General features: G+C 36.6%; 1 protein-coding gene across 1 annotated transcript; it reads right to left on the bottom strand.

Annotated features, from left to right (window-relative positions):
• Positions 1-17: 17 nt before the first annotated feature.
• Positions 18-18,211, bottom strand: LOC134750498 (cytosolic beta-glucosidase-like). The gene is made up of 7 exons (XM_063685680.1): positions 18,117-18,211; positions 17,782-17,814; positions 17,387-17,496; positions 16,254-16,924; positions 15,541-15,840; positions 11,930-12,177; positions 18-203 (listed from the first exon to the last, which is right to left on the bottom strand). The coding sequence occupies exons 1-7, from the start codon at positions 18,167-18,169 to the stop codon at positions 44-46; spliced, it is 1,575 nt and encodes a 524-aa protein (XP_063541750.1). The 5' UTR covers positions 18,170-18,211; the 3' UTR covers positions 18-43.
• Between the last annotated feature and the right edge of the window lie 1,750 nt (positions 18,212-19,961).

The raw sequence follows: 19,961 nt of genomic DNA, 5'->3' as shown, positions 1-19,961 counted from the left end.
ATCCGCAATATAGACACGTACAAAAGTTTCTTATACTATGAATTCATGTATTCTTAAAACATTTGTCTCCGTAAGGGTCTGGATTATAACTAAAGTCGATGGTGCCACTGTGTATGATCTCCTTGTAGACCAGAGCGGACTTCCTCGCGGTCCGCTTTCTGCTTGGGTCGTTGTAATCCACCTGGTATAGTCCGAATTTGTATCTGCAAATGTTGAGCAATTTAGGGTATAAGTACTCTTTATGTACATATTAGAATCAATATGAAGAAACACTTTTAAAGTAGGTAAGTAAAATATTTGCAACACTGTCTCCAAAACTCGTGTAATGGTTTTTGCCTGGGTCAGGTGGAGAGGAGAAATGGACTGTATATTTAAAAGATGAAGATCAAAGAGTGAAGTAAGTATGATGAAGATTATGGAAAAATAGAGATTTATTCTGAGAAGCGCGTTACATGTCGAAGGACAGAAATTGAAGAGGTCGCTATAGTAACGAAAATAAATCATGTCACATATTTTAAATAAAGAACTTTTAAGTTTAATAATAATAATAATAATATTCTTTATTGTGCACAATGAAACATGATTAAATACAGCAAATTAACATAAAAAACTAAGCAGCAACAGGCGGTCTTATCGCTTAAAAGCGATCTCTTCCAGACAACCTTCAGGTAGTAGAAATTAGCGCAAGGAAGAAATATGTATAAGGGTAGCAAAAATAAATGGAGAACGAGTACAGGAAAAAAAAAATATATCAGCACAATTAAATATATAACAATATCAATACATGCATAAATGTAATATATACAATAAATAAATAAATATATATATATATATATATATATATATATATAAACATATCACACAATACAGATAGACAGACAGAATCTAATAATTAACGAGTTTGAGGAAGGGACAGATAGTGGATTTTGAGCTGAGCCTTAAAAATGGGGAGTGATTTAGCTCGTCTTAGCTCCGACGGCAGAGCATTCCACAACCGAATCGCTTGGAAGGTAAAAGAATCGTTATAGAATTTAGAAGAAGAAGAAACTTGGGTAAGCAGATAATTCTGGGAGCATCTTAAAGAAGAGAGGTATTTGAAGCGCTCCTTCAGGTAAATAGACCAGCGGTGGAACAAAAATGGGTTTTGACAATATTAAAGTTTTTTCTTTTTCGATATGTCATTGTTAGCATGTTAAATAAGACTTTCGTAAAAAGTTAGAAATTTTTAGGGTGAGCGTTCGGATATATTGAAATATTTTAATTTCTGCTAATAACTTTGTAAATATAGAATTAAAGTTACAAAAAACTTTAACATATTCAATACCACTTTAATTTATACACAATATTCGGTTTTTAGAAATCTGGAACATGTGCTTTCTGGTGAACTTAAAAACATGAATTATTTTGTAAATAAATAATTAGAGTAGCTGATATTGCAAAATTACGATATTATGGATCAGCTTATTATACTTGTAAAAAATTAGAAATGTAGACAATGTGCTTCTCTAGATATTGATTTCTGGTTAAGCAGTATAGCCAATATTGAATTAAAGTTTGTAGAGTTAATATTAAACGGTCATGACAATGATCTTAGTTCCCACACAAAAGATTAGAAATATAAAATTTGTGCGTCACGAAATACTGATACGTATGCATTCCGTGCTTATATTTACGTTACATTTCAAACGCGCGGCATGTTCGCGCGCGCCGCGCTGTGCGCCGCCGAGGCAGCGATCAAACGGTATTGATATATAGGTAGATCAACGGTATATAGATCAACGGGCTAGCGGGTAACCTAACCTTGCTAGACGCGTGCAAAATAATATTTCACAAAATTCAAAAAAATGTTCTAAAAGCAATCTGTATTTTTAACAGGTTAAAATTAAGTATCTAAATAGTCATAAAAATAATAAACCAGAACATTTGGTCGTGTCGTGTCTTTAACCTTGCCAGGCGATCTAAAAAGTATGGCACTTACTTGCACGCAAAATTAAGTTTGTTTACTATACAAATTGTATGCATTACAAAGTTATCTTTGCACACAAAATTAAGTTTCTCTACTATACAAAGCGTATGCATCGCAGTTATTTTTGCACGCAAAATTATGTTTGTCTACTAAACAAAGTGTATGCATTACAAAGTTATTTTTGTAGTAAATTAAAGACCACTAGGTAGGATGTACAGTCAGCAATACTATTCGCTTAGCACCTTTGCATACAAACCTATACAGGGGTGGTATATTTTCTCTGCAGCTAACTGTACAATATGATTGTAATTATGAGGATGGTGTATATTTATGATGTATGAGGACATTTCTATTAAAAGTTATGTTAGATTTTGAAATTTTTATATTGAGTATATCTACTTATATAAAAATTTTAATTTTGGTTATGGAATTTTATATTATATAACATACAAAAAAAACAACAATAAACAAAAAAATATATATAGGGCTGTATCTCCTAAACCGTCCGTCGCAGCGCAAAAATAAAAAAAAAATTTCGTTCCCCACTTTCAATATACAAAAAACACAAAAAATAAATAAATAAATATTATAGGACATTCTTACACAGATTGACAGTCCCACAGTAAGCTCAAGAAGGCTTGTGTTATGGGTACTCAGACAACGATATATATAATATACAAATACATAGAAAACACCCATGACTCAGGAACAAATATCTGTGTTCATCACACAAATAAATGCCCTTACCGGAATTCGAACCCAGGACCATCGGCTTCACAGGCAGGGTCACCCACTAGGCCAGACCGGTCGTACAATGAAACAAAACGAAAAAAAATCTTTACACGGCTGTATCTCCTAAACCGCGCGTCGTAGCACAAAAACAATCATCAAATTTTCGATCCACTTTAAGAAACCCTCAATTAATATTAAAAAAAAAAACAAAAAAAACGAAAAAATCTTTATAAGGCTGTATCTCCTGAACCGTGCGTCGTAGCGCAAAATAATAAAATTTTCGTTCAACTGCAGTGGACCCTTAATTAACATTAAAAAAAAAGAAAAAAGGAAAAAAAAATCTTTAGAGGGCTGTATCTCCTAAACCGTGCGTTGTAGAGCAAAAATAATCTAGATTTCGTTCCCCTTTGAGAAACCTCTAATTAACATACAAAAAACACAATGAAAAACAAAGAAAAAATCTTTATAGGGTTGAATCTCCTAAATCGTGCGACGGAGCGCAAAAATAATCAAATTTTCGTTCCACTTTAAGAAACCCTTAATTAATATAGGTATAAAAAAACACAAAAAATCCGTATCCTAAACCGTGCGCCGTAGCGCTAAATAATAACATTTTCGTCCGCCTGCAGTGGACCCTTAATAAACATTTTTTAAAAAACAAAGAAAAAAAAACAGAAAAAATATTTACAGGGCTGTATCTCCTAAACCGTTCGTTATAGCGCAAAAATAATCAAATTTTCGTTCCCCTATCAGAAGCCCCTAATTAACATACAAAAAACACAATGAAAACATAAAAGAAAAAAACAAAGAAAACAATCTTTTTATAGGGCTGTATCTCCTAAACCGTGCGTCGGAGCGCAAAAAAAGTAAAATGTTCGTTCCCCTCTAACAAAGATAGATATAACTCCGTAATAGATGGATACAGTCTAAGGAAAAAACGTGCCTCGAAAATCACGAAAATTTGATTCTCGATCAGAGGGCGCCACTAGTTATGGCTTACTCTCGTATAGATGGCGTTGACGGTTTCGTTTGTTATTTATAATTTTAACGCATATCAGTGAAAGAACATGGGTCAAAATCATATAAAAATAATTAATGCAAATAAAAAAATCATTTATCCATATTTAAATACATTTTAACGTATTTTATAAATCTTCATTTTTAGTTTTAAAGTATGTCGATAGATGGCAGTGAATTTAAAGCGGTTACAAAATTTACTATGACAGTACCACTCTATCTTATTATATCCTCTTTGCCTCTAAGAAACCCTTTTTTAATATGAGAAAAAACAAAAAAAAAAACGAAAAAAATATTTACACGGCTGTAACTCCTAAACCGTGCGTCCATGCGCAAAAATAATCAAAATTTCATTCCACTTTAAGAAACCCTTAATTTATATTTAAAAAAAAATCTTTATAAGGCTGTATCTTTTAAATATTAATAAGGGTTTCTTAAAGTGGAACGAAAATTTAATTATTTTTGCTCTTCGCTCCGACGCACGGTTTAGGAGATACAACCCTATAAACATTTTTTTCTTTGTTTGTTTTCTTTTTAGTTTTTCATTGTGTGTTTTGTATGTTACTTAGGGGCTTTTCAAAGGGGAACGAAAATTAGATTATTTTTGCGCTACAACGCACGGTTTAGGAGATACAACCCTATAAAGAGTTTTTATTTTTTGTTTTCTTCTTTGTTGTTCGATTATGTTTTTTGAATGTTACTTACGGGTTTCTCAAAGGGGAACGAAAATTAGATAAGTTTTGCGCTACAACGCACGGTTTACGAGATACAGCCCTGTAATAGGACATTTCGATGCTAGTGCGGAAAGTATGTCATTATTAGACATTTCCGCACGTGTATCGAACGACGTTTTTCAATACAGTTGCAAAAAAATAAGAAAAACAACAAGTAAGGAATTCGAAACTTTTATATTATTAATTCTGTGACATCATTGACATTGACATTATGAAGAGGTGTTTTTTTAGCTGGGTGTTATTATTATTGAACCCACTTCAATGAAAGATTTTTTTTTAAATGCATGTTCTATAAGACAATTGTACATATAAAACATTGTACTATTATTACCCAAATATCGTTAATTACGATTATTTGTGTATCGTACATTTATAAAAACAATATCGAATGTTGCCTTTGGAAATTTAAAGCAGAAATAAAAAACGCCTTTCCTTTGACAGGCGTTCCGTTCTATTCAGACAACTTATTAAGAACGGTTTTTCAATATTCAATATATAAAAAAATAGACGTGTTATAATGATGAAGAGGTAAGTAATAAAATATGAAATATGTATATTTTTCGTATTCTTACTTTAACAGTAGGTTTTTATGTTGATTACTGAGTATTGAGTATTGAAATAATCGTTAATAACGATATTTAGGTAATAATAGTACAATGTTTTATATTTGTAAAACAATACAATGTGTATAATGTTGTATGAAGTGGGTTCAATAATAATAACAAAATCCATTCTAGTCGAATAAAAGCTATAAAAACACCTCTTCATAATGTCAATGTCAATAATTAGAGTTTTGAATGATTCACGGTGGTTTTGAAATATCGGGAGCTCACAAATAATACAAAAGGTAATCACGGTCTATATCCCGGTCAATATAAGTCTAATGTCAATAATGTCACAGAATGAATAATATAAAAGTTTCGAATTCCTTACTTGTTGTTTTTCTTATTTTTTCGCAACGGTATTAAAAAACGTCGTTCGATACACGTGCGGAAATGTCATTCTTCGAAAGTATGTAAAGTATGACATACTTTCCGCACTAGCATCGAAATGTACTATTTCTGTTTTTTTTTTCTTTTTTTTTAATGTTAACTAAGGGTCCACTGCAATGGAACGAAAATTTTATTATTTTGCGCTACGATGCACGGTTTAGGAGATACAGCCTTATAAAGATTTTCTGTGTTTTTTTTTAAATATATTACTTAAGGGTTTCTTAGTGGAACGAAAATTTGATTATTTTTGCGCTCCGTCGCACGGTTTAGGAGATACAACCCTATAAAGATTTTTTCTTTGTTTTTCTTTTTAGTTTTTCATTGTGTTTTCTGTATGTTACTTAGGGGTTTCTCAAAGGGGAACGAAAATTAGATTATTTTTGCGCTACAACGCACGGTTTAGGAGATACAGCCCTCTAAAAAAAATTTCTGTTTTTTTTTTTCTTTTCTTTTAGTTAGTTAGTTAGTTTTGCTGGGCATTTTCCGCAACTCGACATCCAATGTGCCTATTTTGCGTGAAACGAGGTAGCGCTACTCTAACCACCCCAGCTCCTCCACGAAGCCTAGCAAGGTCTTCAGGTTGCTAGTAGCTTCCTTTAGTGTGCATGGATTTCCTAGGTATTTGCTCCTATATACTTCTACCTGTTTACAGTCTAGGAGAATATGTTTTGTTGTTTCTTCTTCTGCCATGCACGCTCTGCACATGGGGCTGTCCGTTTTACCCATAATATGTAGGTGTTTGTTTAGTGTGTTATGTCCTGTTATTAATCCTACTATTTTACGTAGTTGGCTTCTTGGTGTTTTCAGTAATATTTTGTTAAGTTTGTGGTTCAGTTCCGGTAGAATTTCTTTGGTTTGCCTGCATGTCTTCATTTCATTCCAGTACTTGTTGTGCAGTTGTCTGTGATGTTGTTCTAGCTGGTTGTGTATGTAGGATATTGGTAGAGGCATAATTGGCTCGGGTCCATATGCCGGTGTTTCTGAACCTTTCCTGGCCAGTTCATCCGCTGCATCGTTTCCTCTTGATCCACTATGCCCCTTTATCCATTGTACTCTTACTTTGTTGCCTTCTTTGCTCACTTCAGTGAGGCTCCGATGGCATTCAAGTATAAGCTCTGAGGTAAGTTTGTCGCTGCATAGCGCTTGTAGTACCGATTTACTGTCTGACAGTATTAGTATGGTTTCGTGTTTCACTTGTCGTCTTGTAATAGCATTGCAAGCTTCTATTATTCCTACACATTCAGCTTGGAATACCGTATTGTGTTCACCAAGGGGTTTTGTGATGTGAATGTTCAGGTCCTCTGAGAAGACACCACATCCTGTCCCTTCGTTTGTTTTTTGAGCCATCTGTGAATATTCTTAGGTTTGTTTGGTTTAGTCCTTCTTTCGGATCTTCTGTTAAGGATATGGCGTAATCTTTCCAGAAGATCATAGTTTTTGGTATTTTGTCGATAGGCGCTTCCAGCATGGGCATTTTTGAGATCGTATTTTCATAGATCTTCTTGTGCGATGAGCTGAAAGATGTCCATAGGTTTAGATTCTTCAAACGAAGAGCTGTGGCAGCCGCTTCTTTCTGTATGTACATGTGTAGTGGCAGGAGTCCTAGCATTATTTCTAGAGCTGCAGTCGGAGTAGTTCTCATGCAGCCCGTTGCAGCCACACATGCTAGTCTTTGTGTTTTATTTAGTTTGTCTATTACTGTGGTTAGCTGGGTGCGGGGCCACCATACAACCGCGCCGTAGCTGATCATTGGCATTATTACCATTTTGTACAGCCATAGTATAATGTGAGGGGCAAGTCCCCATCTTTTGCCTACCATCCTCCGGCATTGCCAAAAGGCTACTGTTGCTTTGTTCAGTTTGTTGTCCAGGTGTTTGTTCCAGTTCAGTTTATCGTCCAGGATTATGCCTAGGTACTTTACATCCTTTGAAAGTGTCAGTTTTGTGCCAAAAAGTGTTGGCATTTCGTATGTACCCAGTTTTCGTTTATGGGTGAAGAGAATTGTGTCGGTCTTTTTTGGGTTTACCGATAGGTCATTCTCCTTGCACCATTTCTCTACTATCTTCAGTGCTGTCTGTGTGAGATCGCACAGTGTGTTTATTACTAGGCCGCTGATTAGTATTACTAAGTCATCTGCGTACCCTATGGTCATAAAATGTTTGTTGTTTAGTTTTGTTATCAAATCGTTTACAACCAGGTTCCAAAGCAATGGTGAGAGTACTCCTCCCTGGGGGCATCCTCTCATGACTAGTGCCTGGTGATTTTGATTTTCTGTTAGTCTTATTATTCTCTGTCTTAGCATGTTCATTATCCATTCGATTATGAGCGGGTTGGTTCCATGTCTATGTAATGCTTGTTGAATGCTGCTGAAATTGGTCTTGTCAAAGGCTCCCTCTATGTCGATGAAGGTGCCTAGACAGGAGTTTTTCCTCGCCAACGCATTCTCTATGTTGCTTACTACAGCGTGGAGAGCTGAGTCAGTTGATTTACCTTGACTGTAGGCGTGTTGGTTTGGATGAATTTCTATGTTTTTTAGAGCCGTGTCCTTCAGCTCTCTGTCACATAGTCTTTCTAGTGTTTTTAGCATGAAGGACGTAAGGCTGATTGGTCTGAAAGACTTAGGATCTGAATAATCGGTTTTTCCTGGTTTTGGTAGGAAAATCACTTTCACTTCCCTCCATTTCTGTGGTATATATCTAAAGGCTATACAGCTGCACAGTAGATTGGATAAATGTTTTATTAATGTATGTCCTCCCCACTTTAGTAGGGCTGGGTAGATTCCGTCCGTTCCCGGCGATTTAAAGTTATCGAAACTATTTACCGCCCAGGTCGTTTTGCTATGTTCTGTTATGCGTTCTGCTGTCTTCCATTCTCTTTCAGTTGGATTGTAGTTCATTGTATGTTGTTCTGGGTCTTGCTCATTTACTACCTTGCATCCTGGGAAGTGGGTCTCAACCAGTAGCCTTTCTGTCTCCGCTGGGCTGCTGGTGGTGCTATTATCCTGTCTCCTCAGGGTGCCCAGTAGTTGCCTTGGTTGGTCTGCAAGGATTTTCCTTGTTCTGTTTGCCTGTGTTACATTGGATATGTTGTCGCAGAAATTCCGCCATGTGGCTGATTTTCTGTATCTTAGCCTTTTCTTATAGTCTGTTTTAGCTGTTTTGTACTTATCCCAGTCCTCTTCAGCTCTTGTGTTCATTGCTCTGTTAAGTAAAAGTTCTTTTCTTTTTAAATGTTAATTAAGTTGAACGAAAATTTTATTATTTTACTCTACGACCCACGGTTCAGAGATACAGCCTTATAAAGATTTTTTTGGTATTTTTGTTTGTTTGTTTGTTTTTTTTTTTTTTTTTTAATATTACGACGCTCGGCTTAGGAGATACAGCCGTGTAGAGTTTGTTTTTCTTATTGTGTTTCATTGTGTTTTTTGTATATTAAAAGTGTTTTTAAAGGGGAACGAAAATTTTATTATTTTTGCGCTACGACGGACGGGTTAGGAGATACAGCCCTATATTTCTTTTTTTGTATATTTATATAATATAAAATTCAATAACCAAACTTCAACTTTATATATAAGTAGATATATTTAATATAAAAATTTCAAAATCTAACATAATTTAATAATAGCGTCGTAGCGTAAAATAATAAAATTTTCGTTCAACTTAATTAACATTTAAAAAGAAAAGAAAAAAAAAAAGAAAATTTTTTTTAGAGGGCTGTATCTCCTAAACCGTGCGACGGAGCGCAAAATAATCAAATTTTCGTTTCACTAAGAAACCCTTAAATAATATATTAAAAAAAAAACACAAAAACCTTTATAATTCTGTATCTCCTAAACCGTGTGCCGTAGCGCAAAATAATAAACATTTTCGTTCGCCTGCAGTGGACCCTTAATAAACATTAAAAAAAAAAAACAAATAGAAAAAAAAAAATTACAGGGCTGTATCTCCTAAACCGTGCGTTGTAGCGCAAAAATAATCAAATTTTCGTTCCCTTAACAGAAGCCCTTAAGTAACATACAAAAAACACAATAAATAAACACCATCGTCATAGTTACAATCACATTGTACAGTCAGCTGGAGAGAAAAGATACCACCCCTGTAAAGAAGTTTGTATGCAACGGTGCTAAGCGAATAGTATTGCTGACTGTACATCCTACCTAGTAGTCTTTAATTTACTGTACTACAAAAATAACTTTGTAATGCATACAATTACTATAGTAGACAAACTTAATTTTACGTACGAGTAAGTGCCATACGTTACTTTTTAGATCTTCTGGCAAGGTCAAAGACCCGACCAAATGTTCAGGCTTATTTTTTTCTGACTATTTAGATACTTAACTTCAACCTGTAAAAATTACAGATTGCCTCACGAACTTTTTTGGAGCCCTAAAAAATCTTAAAAAATATAAGGGTTGATTTAGCCCCGCTACCCGGCAGCCAGACCTCCAGTGCTCGAGAGGCAGTAGGCAGTGGAAAGCCTAGAATCACATACCTGAGCCAAGTAAAAGAGAATGCATCGTACGAGCAAATCAAAAGACTGGCTCAGGAAAGAAAGGACTGGCAATTACTCCACCGACAAGAGCAAAGCTCTTAAGTGATGATGATGATGAGGAGAAGTATCAGGCAAATTTTCAGCTTGCCTCAAGGACCTACTCCAAAATGTCTACCAGCTCTCGGACCACTAAGTAACTAAAAATAATCAGTCCACATAACAAACATTTTGTACTCATTTTGAAGTCATAATTACATTAATTTCACGTAATATCGGCATCTAATTTATGTGCACGGTAAACAAACTAATGAATGACAAGAAAAGTCAAGCCGCGCTTACGAAGCTGAGCGGGGGGTGGGGCGACCGGGCGAGGTACCTATAGGTATAGATAGATACGAATGCTACGATAGGCTCCCGCGTGCCGCGCCGGCACCTTGACGGACCAGCGCGGCGTATGTATGAATTTCGCGCCTTTTTAAATAGATTTGGCTATAACAATGGAAGCTACACACAGAAATTTCTTACTTTTCATAATATGGTTGCATATATTATTTTATAGTATGAAACTTATCTTTATAGACTTTAATTCAATATTGGACCTTACAGGACAAAAAACGCATATTAAAATTTAAGCAGCAATCCTATTTTTCTAATTTTTCGGCTTTGTCTATTAACTTAAGAATTTAGAGATATTATTGTGGATTTTTAAAACTTTAATTCAATATCGACAAAATAATAAGCTCATTTTAGTTTGACAAAGAAGCACGTTAATTTTTTTTCTAAAAATGTAACAGTTTAAAGAGTCATACATAATTTAAACAATGAAGCTTAAACTTTGCACTTTAATTCAATATTCAAAAAGCATCAATCAAAATATATAAATACCTAATTTATACCTAACGCTCGTTCTAACTTTTCGTCTTAAATTACAAATATGCTTAAAAATATGTCCCCTGCCATATAAGCATCACTTTTCCTTCTTTAGAATTATCATAACTTTAAGGTCAAAAATATGGTCCCACTATCGGTCTAAAAGCGGGGTAGAGGGGTTGAAGAGAATACCGTATAGGTGAGCTAGAATGTGGGAATTGCGTCGCAAACGTATAGGAAGCCACTTGAGCTGCGAACGATAGTAGGAGACGTGATCATATTTTCGCAAGCCATAAATGAACCGGATGCATAGGTTTTGAAGACGTTCGAGTTTATTTAGTTGCTCTTCAGAAAGATCGGGGTAGCTGATATCCGCATAATCTAAAATGGGAAGAAGCAGAGCATGAGCAAGCGCAATTTTAGTAGCGAGCGGTAAAAAGTTACGAAGCCGCCGTAGAGATCCTGTTGCAGCAAACATTTTTCTACTAACCTCATTGATTTGGGGAATCCAAGATAGAGTACGGTCCATAATTATGCCTAGATTTTTAACTTGAAAAGAATAAGGAATCTGTGTGCCGTTAAATAAAATCGTAGGTAAATTGGAAAAATCAATTCGGGAGATTAATTTCGAACTACCTATAATGATTGCTTGCGTTTTAGATGGATTGACAATGAGACCATAGCGATGACTCCAATCTAAAATGTTTTCTAAATCATTATTGGTAATATTAATAACGGATGGTAGATCGTCAAGCACACCCTGGGAATAAATTTGTAAATCGTCAGCATACAAGTGATAAGAAGAAACAATGTTGCTAGTTATAGAATTAATAAAGACCGAAAATAGAAGTGGGGATAGAACGCCACCCTGCGGAACGCCGGCAATAGTGTTGCACCAAGAGGAATGAGAACCTTCCACCTTAATTCGCTGCCGACGGCCAACAAGGTAACTTCTAAACCATTGAAGAACCGGAGGTGATAGATTAAGGGAACCTAATACTGAAATAAGAATGTCAAAATCGACAGTATTAAACGCGTTGCTGAAATCCAACAACGTTAATACCGTCACCATCCTTTATTTTTAATGTTGCTAACAACTTGAGAGAAAAAAAATTTGAACAACTTACTTCTGTAGTCCACTCGCCCATTCCAAACCGTCTACCAACGACCAAAAGAAGTACCCTTGACAGTTAGACCCATCAGCTTTCGCGTCCAGCACTGCTTTCAAATACGCCCTCAAGTAATGAGCTTTCTTGTCGTCGTTGAGATCCTCAGCGGGCGTCATTGGGAACCCGTTTTCAGTGATGTAGACCGCGGGATTGTGATACGTGTCTTTTAGATACATCAGTAGGCAGTAGAGGCCGGGTGCATATTCCTGTATAAGTTTAGACCCGATTGAGTTAACAATCCTTGACAGATGTTCTTCCAGCCCAAAATACTTAGGATTCTTTTTTCTTATTTCCCACATTTAATTAGATATGTATTTACTCTATTTTGTTTGTGATATTAGAGCTTTCCCTTGTTTTATTATTATTTCGTGGTTTGGGTTAACGTACTGTAGTTCCGAAATTTTCGTTTGCCATAAGAGCCCTTATTCCCTGGAGCGTTCATCGATTTCACGAAATAACACTCAATAGATGGCGTTGACGCGCGGTACGCGAGCGCCGGCAACTATAACGCGTTTTGAACGCAGAGAAGAATAATCTTGATCTTTGTCGATTTCAACAGCAAGTAACATTATTTTTATTGTTATAGCCACTCTTTTATTTTATTTTATATGCATGGTAGTAGTAATTTCAGTTTATTATGTTAAGAACATATACATACTTGTACCCAGAGATGACCAGGGTGCCTAGCCAAGATGCCAACCGTTTAGGTACTTATAGTTTACATTAAAACCATATCTGTAGCTGGCCTCTGAAATGGGTAATAGAAACGCGATCCGTATGTCTTTCATTTTCCAAATGACCAGGGTGCCTAGCCAAGATGCCAACCGTTTATGCTCCGTAGCAAACGAAACGTAACTGTCTCTGCCGCACTAATATTGAAGAGTGATAGAGAGAAATTACGCTATTGTTCGCTTCGGAACGAACGACTGGAATCTTGGCTAGGCACTCGGGTTTAGTATCTACAGTTTACGTTAAAACCACTTAAAACCAAATCTGTAGCTGGCCACTGAAATGGGTAATAGAAACGCGTTCCGCATGTGTTTTGCTTTCCAGATAATCAGAGTACCTAGCCAAGATGCCAGTCGTTCGTTCCGTAGCGAACGATAGGGTAATTTCTCTCTATCCCTCTTCCATATTAGTGCGACAGAGACGGTTGCGATTCGTTCGCTACTGAGCGTAAACGGTTGGCATCTTGGCTAGGCACCCTGGTCATCTGCAAAACGAAACACATACGGAACGCGTTTCTATTACCCATTACAGTGGCCAGCTATAGATTTGGTTTTAACGTAAACTATAATAGGTACCTAAACCTGGGTGCCTAGCCAAGATGCCAGTCGTTCATTCCGCAGCGAACGATAGGGTAATCTCTCTCTATCACTCTTCCATATTAGTGCGACAGAGACGGTTGCGTTTCGTTCGCTACGGAGCGTAAACAGTTGGCATCTTGGCTAGGCACCCTGGTCATCTGCAAAGCGAAACACATACAGAACGTGTTTCTATTACCCATTACAGTGGCCAGCTATAGATTTGGTTTTAATGTAAACTATAGGTACCTTAACCTGGGTGTCTAGCCAAGATGCCAGTCGTTCGTTCCGCAGCGAACGATAGGGTAATCGCTCTCTATCACTCTTGCATATTAGTGCGACAGAGACGGTTGCGTTTCGTTCGCTACGGAGCGTAAACAGTTGGCATCTTGGCTAGGCACCCTGGTCATCTGCAAAGCGAAACACATACGGAACGCGTTTCTACTACCCATTCAGAGGCCAGCTACAGATTTGGTTTTAATGTAGACTATAGGTACCTAAACGGTTGGCATTTTGGCTAGGCACCCTGGTCATCTGGAAAGCGAAAGACATAAGGAACGCGTTTCTACTACCCATTTTAGAGGCCAGCTACAGATTTGGTTTTAATGTAAATTATATTATAGATACCTAAACGGTTGGCATCTTGGCTAGGCACCTTGGTCATCTGGAAAGGGAAAGATATACGGAACCCGTTTCTACTACCCATCCAGAGGCCAGCTACAGATTAGGTTTTAATGTAAACTATAGGTACCTAAACGGTTGGCATCTTGGCTAGGCGCCTTGGTCATCTGGAAAGGGAAAGACATACGGAACCCGTTTCTACTACCCATCCAGAGGCCAGCTACAGATTTGGTTTTAATGTAAACTATAGGTACCTAAACGGTTGGCATCTTGGCTAGGCACCCTGGTCATCTAGAAAGCGAAAGATACAAGGAACGCGTTTCTACGACCCATTTTAGAGGCCAGCTACAGATTTGGTTTTAATGTAAACTATATTCTAGGTACCTAAACGGTTGGCATCTTGGCTAGGCACCTTGGTCATCTGGAAAGGGAAACACATACGGAACCCGTTTCTACTACCCATTCAGAGGCCAGCTACAGATTTGGTTTTAATGTAAGCTACCTAAACGGTGTACCTAAACGGTTGGCATCTTGGCTAGGCACCCTGAACAGACCCGATCACCTAGGCGAAAAAATTTAATATTTGTGCTATAAAATGTACCTATGATTACATTGATCACCTAAGGATCAAGATTTTCTAATCGCAGTATACACCACTTCTCGGAACTAGCTCGTTGATTACGAACGAAACAAACGCCTGACGATCGAGCACAGGTCCGTTCCCTAAGCGCGCCCGGCGGAGACTGAGCGCGCAGTGTCGGTGCAGCGTGATTTATACGTCTTTTAAAAATATTTAAATTTACGGTAAAATAGGTCCTATAGTTATGATTTTTTTTTTATAGGTTCCCATAAAGTTAGAGTTTGCTATAATATTATTTTGAGGGCAAAATATAAGTACAATTTGCGATAAAAAAATATAATGTGACCCTGTTTTCACCGAAAAAATGAAGAAAACTCGGAAGGTATTTTATCAATGTTTTTAAATGAATTTTTGATTTTAAATCATTTTAGCCCCTCGTCCAAGATATGGTGAATTGAATTGTAATCATGTACCAAATGATTCTTGTTTACTGCAAAATTGGCAACCGAAACGACACCTTTCACTGCAAATTTTGAAAAATACTCCTTAGGTTTAAAAAGAGAAAATGCAAACTTTAATTATTTCAGCCGCTAGTTTAGGAAATGATTATTTAAGAACGTTAACAGTTTTTGAATAAATACTAATAGTTACGTCGTAATGTTGAATGAAAAAGGTAGCATTTTGCAAAATACGCTCGTTTGTAGGAATAAGGCCTCATAATTATTCATCAAAGCGAACCTCCATGTGCATATTCATAGTAACGAAAAAGAAGTGCAATGTGAATGTTTGAGCAAATCCCATCAAACAAAGTTGGTACGGATATATAGTTCTTTAAGTGACCGCTAGAGGTATTGTACCTACGATTATCCATACAAATCGTTTACGCTTTAGCGAGTACGGTATTATTAGTCAACTCATGGTAAGCGTACAAACCATGAACATGAAATGAACCGAGTTGTCAACGAAACGATGAATTTAGCATGGTTTTACTGATCTTGGGGTATAGACGATCCTTTCAATAATTTAAAACTGATGCTGATTGAAGAAGTGTAAGTATTGCTTACCCTCATACGTGTAAAGGCACTTTGCGGCCACGATGGATCTTGAAAAGTACCCAACTCCGTGTCACCAAGAAACGAGGGTGTCTCATACCCTCTCACTGACTCATTTCTGTACACGTATAAACTGAAGTAATGATTGATACCGACGAAGTCAGCTGTTCCGTTGATGTAGGCCTTCTGTTTGTCTGTGAAGGGTTGCAGACGGGAACTGGTACAGCCTTGCCTTCTGCTTGCAGCGGCTATGCGGTTGACCAGTCTTTCAGGGTAATCGCCTTTGAATATTGGGTCCATATATTGTCCGACCTGCAAGGAGGAACTTGGTATGATTTAACATTATTTTTGCATTAACCTTTTGACTATCAAGGACGTCTATACAAGCGCATGGAAAGCCCTGACAGCTGCGCCATGTATGCCTGTCAAATTAACGGTCAGCTGAAAATAAGTTTTGGGTAATTCTATTATTGCTATACTTATACATTATTTACTTATATTAAATGATTTTATCGCTTTAAGAACAACTTCTTATGTTATACCCAACAATGAATTAGCTACGCTGAGGATGGGTCGGCCGCGGCCGTTGACCAGTTAACCACTGGTACACAAATAGCCTAGCAAATATCTAGCGAAAGCGACGTGGTCGCTCGGTGTAACCAAGGCCATTAGATGCCTAAGAGCGCCTGCTAAGGATCTGTGACATTTACAAGGTTGATACTTACGCTAAAAGCCAAATAGTCTTTAACGGCCTCCAAGTCATCTAGGGAATCGCTGGCCGCTATAGGCCACTCCGCATCCAATGATAAACCCACTTTCCCCCCTTGATTTTTTCTGAATTCAACATCATAAATGTGATACGCTTTGGCATGAGCTAGAAGCAAATTCCTTCCACATTCATAAAACCCTACCCCTGGGGATTTCTTCAACGGAGGATGAATACCATATTCGTACATAAAAGAGCAGTGTATAGATGGCTCGTTCACTGTGATCCAATGCTTGACTTTATCCCCAAAAACATTAAAAACTATTCTAGCGTATTCGCCGAATCTATCTCCAGTAGTTTCATTTAACCAGCCTCCATTATTACTGAAAGCGATCGGTAAATCCCAATGATATAAAGTCACTAAAGGCAGTATATTATCAGCTAGCAGTAAATCAATAAGTCTGCTATAATAGGCTATACCATGAGGATTTATAAAGTTAGTAGTGCCATCCGGAAGGATTCTAGTCCATGATATTGAGAATCTGTATGCTTTTGCACCTAATTCTTTAAGTATTTCCACGTCCCGTTCGTAAAGGTGATAAGAATCGGCTGCTATGTCGCCGTTGGTGAAATCTTTTACTATATCTGGTTGCTTGTGGAGGTAGTAGTCCCAAACTGACTCGCCTTTTCCTGTAAACACAGAAAAAAATTGCTGGCGCGGTGCGGTAGGTACAACTGTCACAGGATATCTTATTATGTGAGACGTTAAGACGTGTTGGTGTTGTTCTTTACGAGAACTTTAAAGAAGGATTGTTAAAATAAAGGAACTATGGATGGTATAGAAAGAATCGCAATCTCTTATGGCAGAATTGTTGCAAAAGTGACCGCGTTAAGCTTTAAATAATAGTTCCTAATCTCTCCGGTGGCGCTAGTTAGGCTCTGGGGCAACAAATAAACCAACCAAATTACGTAGGTTGTTTTTGGTAGTATTTCGGTGTATGGTGGCGCCGCCTAATTACTGTTTTTTGATGGACACTTTTTATACATAGGGATTTGGCTCCTTTATACAGTCTCCATGAAAGGAACAAATAACTTCGCCTGGATTCTTCAAGTGAAATAGTTCTACAAATAAATAAGCAAGAAAGTACTTACCATCGGCATTCCAACCTCCTTCGATCTGATAAGCAGATGTTGCAGCCCCAAGTAAGAAATTCTCAGGAAATTTCTTCACGCTGGCGTTGCCGTTGGCTTGCGTAATAACGCTGCAATAATAAGAAAAAACTGAACACACGCAGAAAAACAAAAGTTACTTATTGTTCCAGGATAATTACCATACTGAAGTTAAATTTTTAGTGTAAGTTACAGGTATTAAAAATCAATTCTGAAATCTGACGTAATTTTAGCTGAACCTACCTATTGAAATTTTGGGCATTTGTTACACCAAACGTCTTATTTTTTATGGGAATTTATGAGCGATAATTGTTAAAATTCCTAGACTAAAAATTTTGCATTTTTCGGGCTTAGCATTTAAAACATGATGTACTTACCATAGTGTTAATAAAACAAGTGGCACCAACATCCTAGAAAAATACTTTAACTTACAAGAGTATAATTAAGCACTAATTTATTAACAATTTCACACATGTATCCACACTAATTTAGTTCTATCATCCAAACTGTTAAAAGTTTAAAACAAATTATCAATATCTCATTATCTGAAGAAGTGAAGACAATTTACAAATTGACGTAATTAACATAACGTTTCTGATAAGACACATTTACGTTTCTGTTAACGTTTCTGTTTAAAGTGATAAAAGTATTTATTTAAGTGTCTTGATTTATAAATAGACTTTTGAAATTGATACTAAAATAGGTTTATCACTTTGACCGCTGCAACAGACAAGCCCCAGTCCCAAAAATTGTTAAATTCATCATAACATAATTATTGTTCTTTCAACTGTCAGTGATTACTTTATATTAAATTAAAGACCTACCCATTTAAAATCGAAACTTAGAAGTAGATAAGGAGTAGAGCAATAAAAAAAATATAAATAACTAGCCAAGCGCGAGTCGGACACGCGGCCCGAGGGTTCCGTACACTCACATTTTTTACATTTTAAATCTTAGTCTGAATGCTTGGTCAGTTTTTACTATTTGTTATTAAGTACTTACGCAATTTTTTCTTTATTGTCACTGACTGCGAGGTTGGCAAGTTTTTTAAACGAATACGTTTCTTATAATAATTATATATTATTGTTAGTAATTAAAATGTGTTTTTTTGCCGTATTAGTGGCATTATAAAAAGGTACATGTGTACCTAAACAACCGTTTTCCGTTACTTCATATTAAGACATTAGTACGGCTACGATCAGTTCGGCACTGACATAAACGCGAGCGTAAACGTAACTTACTTTCTATGCATCTCGCTCGTACTGACATATTAGTGCGAGCGTGCGAGCGAGATGTATAGAAAGTAAATTACGTAGACGTTAGAGTATATGTCAGTTTTGATTTTGACACTGTCAGTGTCTCATGGTACGGGTATAGTTTACGGACTGACAGATTGTAAAAATACCAAAAATGATCTTTTAACTCTTTACTCACTATTTTCACGACTATAAATCGCGTATAAGTAGTTAAGTACTTAAGATTTAAAATTACCCCCGACGTTTCCTGGACAACATTGTCCCCGAGGTCTCCGAGAAAGTGGCTAAAATTGACATCAACATTTTTTAGCTGCGTGAGTTTTTCATTCTACCCTCACTTGGTCTTGCATTAGGGATGTCACTTGGTCGACACACAATACTAACGATATTCGGTATTTAAACCGGCGATGTTCGTTACCGCTTACATTTATGACTGGCTGGAAAACCATTGTCCCGATTGAAATTACAATGTTTTTATTTTTAATTGTTTCCCGCATATTTCTACTATAGAAACGGCGATCTGTAGAAATTGTTTGAAGGTTAAAGCCTAGTGAGTATTATATTATTTTGGTTAAAGGCAGATAAAATTTTTGCTGTTTATCTATTAGGTACTTGAAATGAAATGAAAATGAAAATATTTTATTACATTAATAAAATGTTACATTACAAGGTAGTAGGTTGGGACTTCCTATTAAGTATATTATACCTGTATCAGGAAGCCCCGCTCCTCCGTAGCAACAAGTTGTATTAAGTTTAACAAAAGCAGAAAGAAAACTTAAGCTAATACAATTTTATCTACATTAAATGTGTATAGGTGTATGAGATCGTGTGAGTGCAGGTGGTGAGGTGATGTACTACCTAATCGGCACTTCTTATATATATATAGCGACTTATAGCGATATCTATATCTAGCGATATTTTGTATCCTTGATACATTGTAAATTTGAATAATGTACCTACCTAAGTACCTATTTAGGTACATAATAAAAAAAGTACGTTAATTCACTAAAATTCCTGACATTTTCGTATTCCGGCGCATTCCTGATAAACGGTCAAAATTCCTGACGTCTGGCTACCATGGATGTAATTTTACCTACATCTATGCTGGCTACCCTAATTGCACGTCACGTTGGCTTTTAAAAACAAATATACGTGTAATTAAGTAATTAAATTATTTGTAGTTGTCATAAAGAAAAAACCGGCCAAGTGCGAATCGGACTCGCGCACCGAGGGTTCCGTACTTTTTAGTATTTGTTGTTATAGCGGCAACAGAAATACATCATCTGTGAAAATTTCAACTG

The sequence above is a fragment of the Cydia strobilella genome, chromosome 20, assembly GCF_947568885.1.
Source record: "Cydia strobilella chromosome 20, ilCydStro3.1, whole genome shotgun sequence".
NCBI lineage: Eukaryota > Metazoa > Arthropoda > Insecta > Lepidoptera > Tortricidae > Cydia > Cydia strobilella.
This window is presented reverse-complemented; position numbering and strand designations above follow the sequence as displayed.

What these genes read in the sequence shown, in the direction of transcription:
- LOC134750498 (XM_063685680.1), bottom strand. Translation starts at nt 18,169, where the DNA reads ATGATGAATTTAACAATTTTTGGGACTGGGGCTTGTCTGTTGCAGCGG. An exon ending in TGTCTGTTGCAGCGGTCAAA is followed by an intron (nt 17,815 to 18,116) that starts GTGATAAACCTA and finishes GTATTTTTCTAG; the next exon opens with GATGTTGGTGCCACTTGTTT. An exon ending in AAGACTATTTGGCTTTTAGC is followed by an intron (nt 15,841 to 16,253) that starts GTAAGTATCAAC and finishes TCCTCCTTGCAG; the next exon opens with GTCGGACAATATATGGACCC.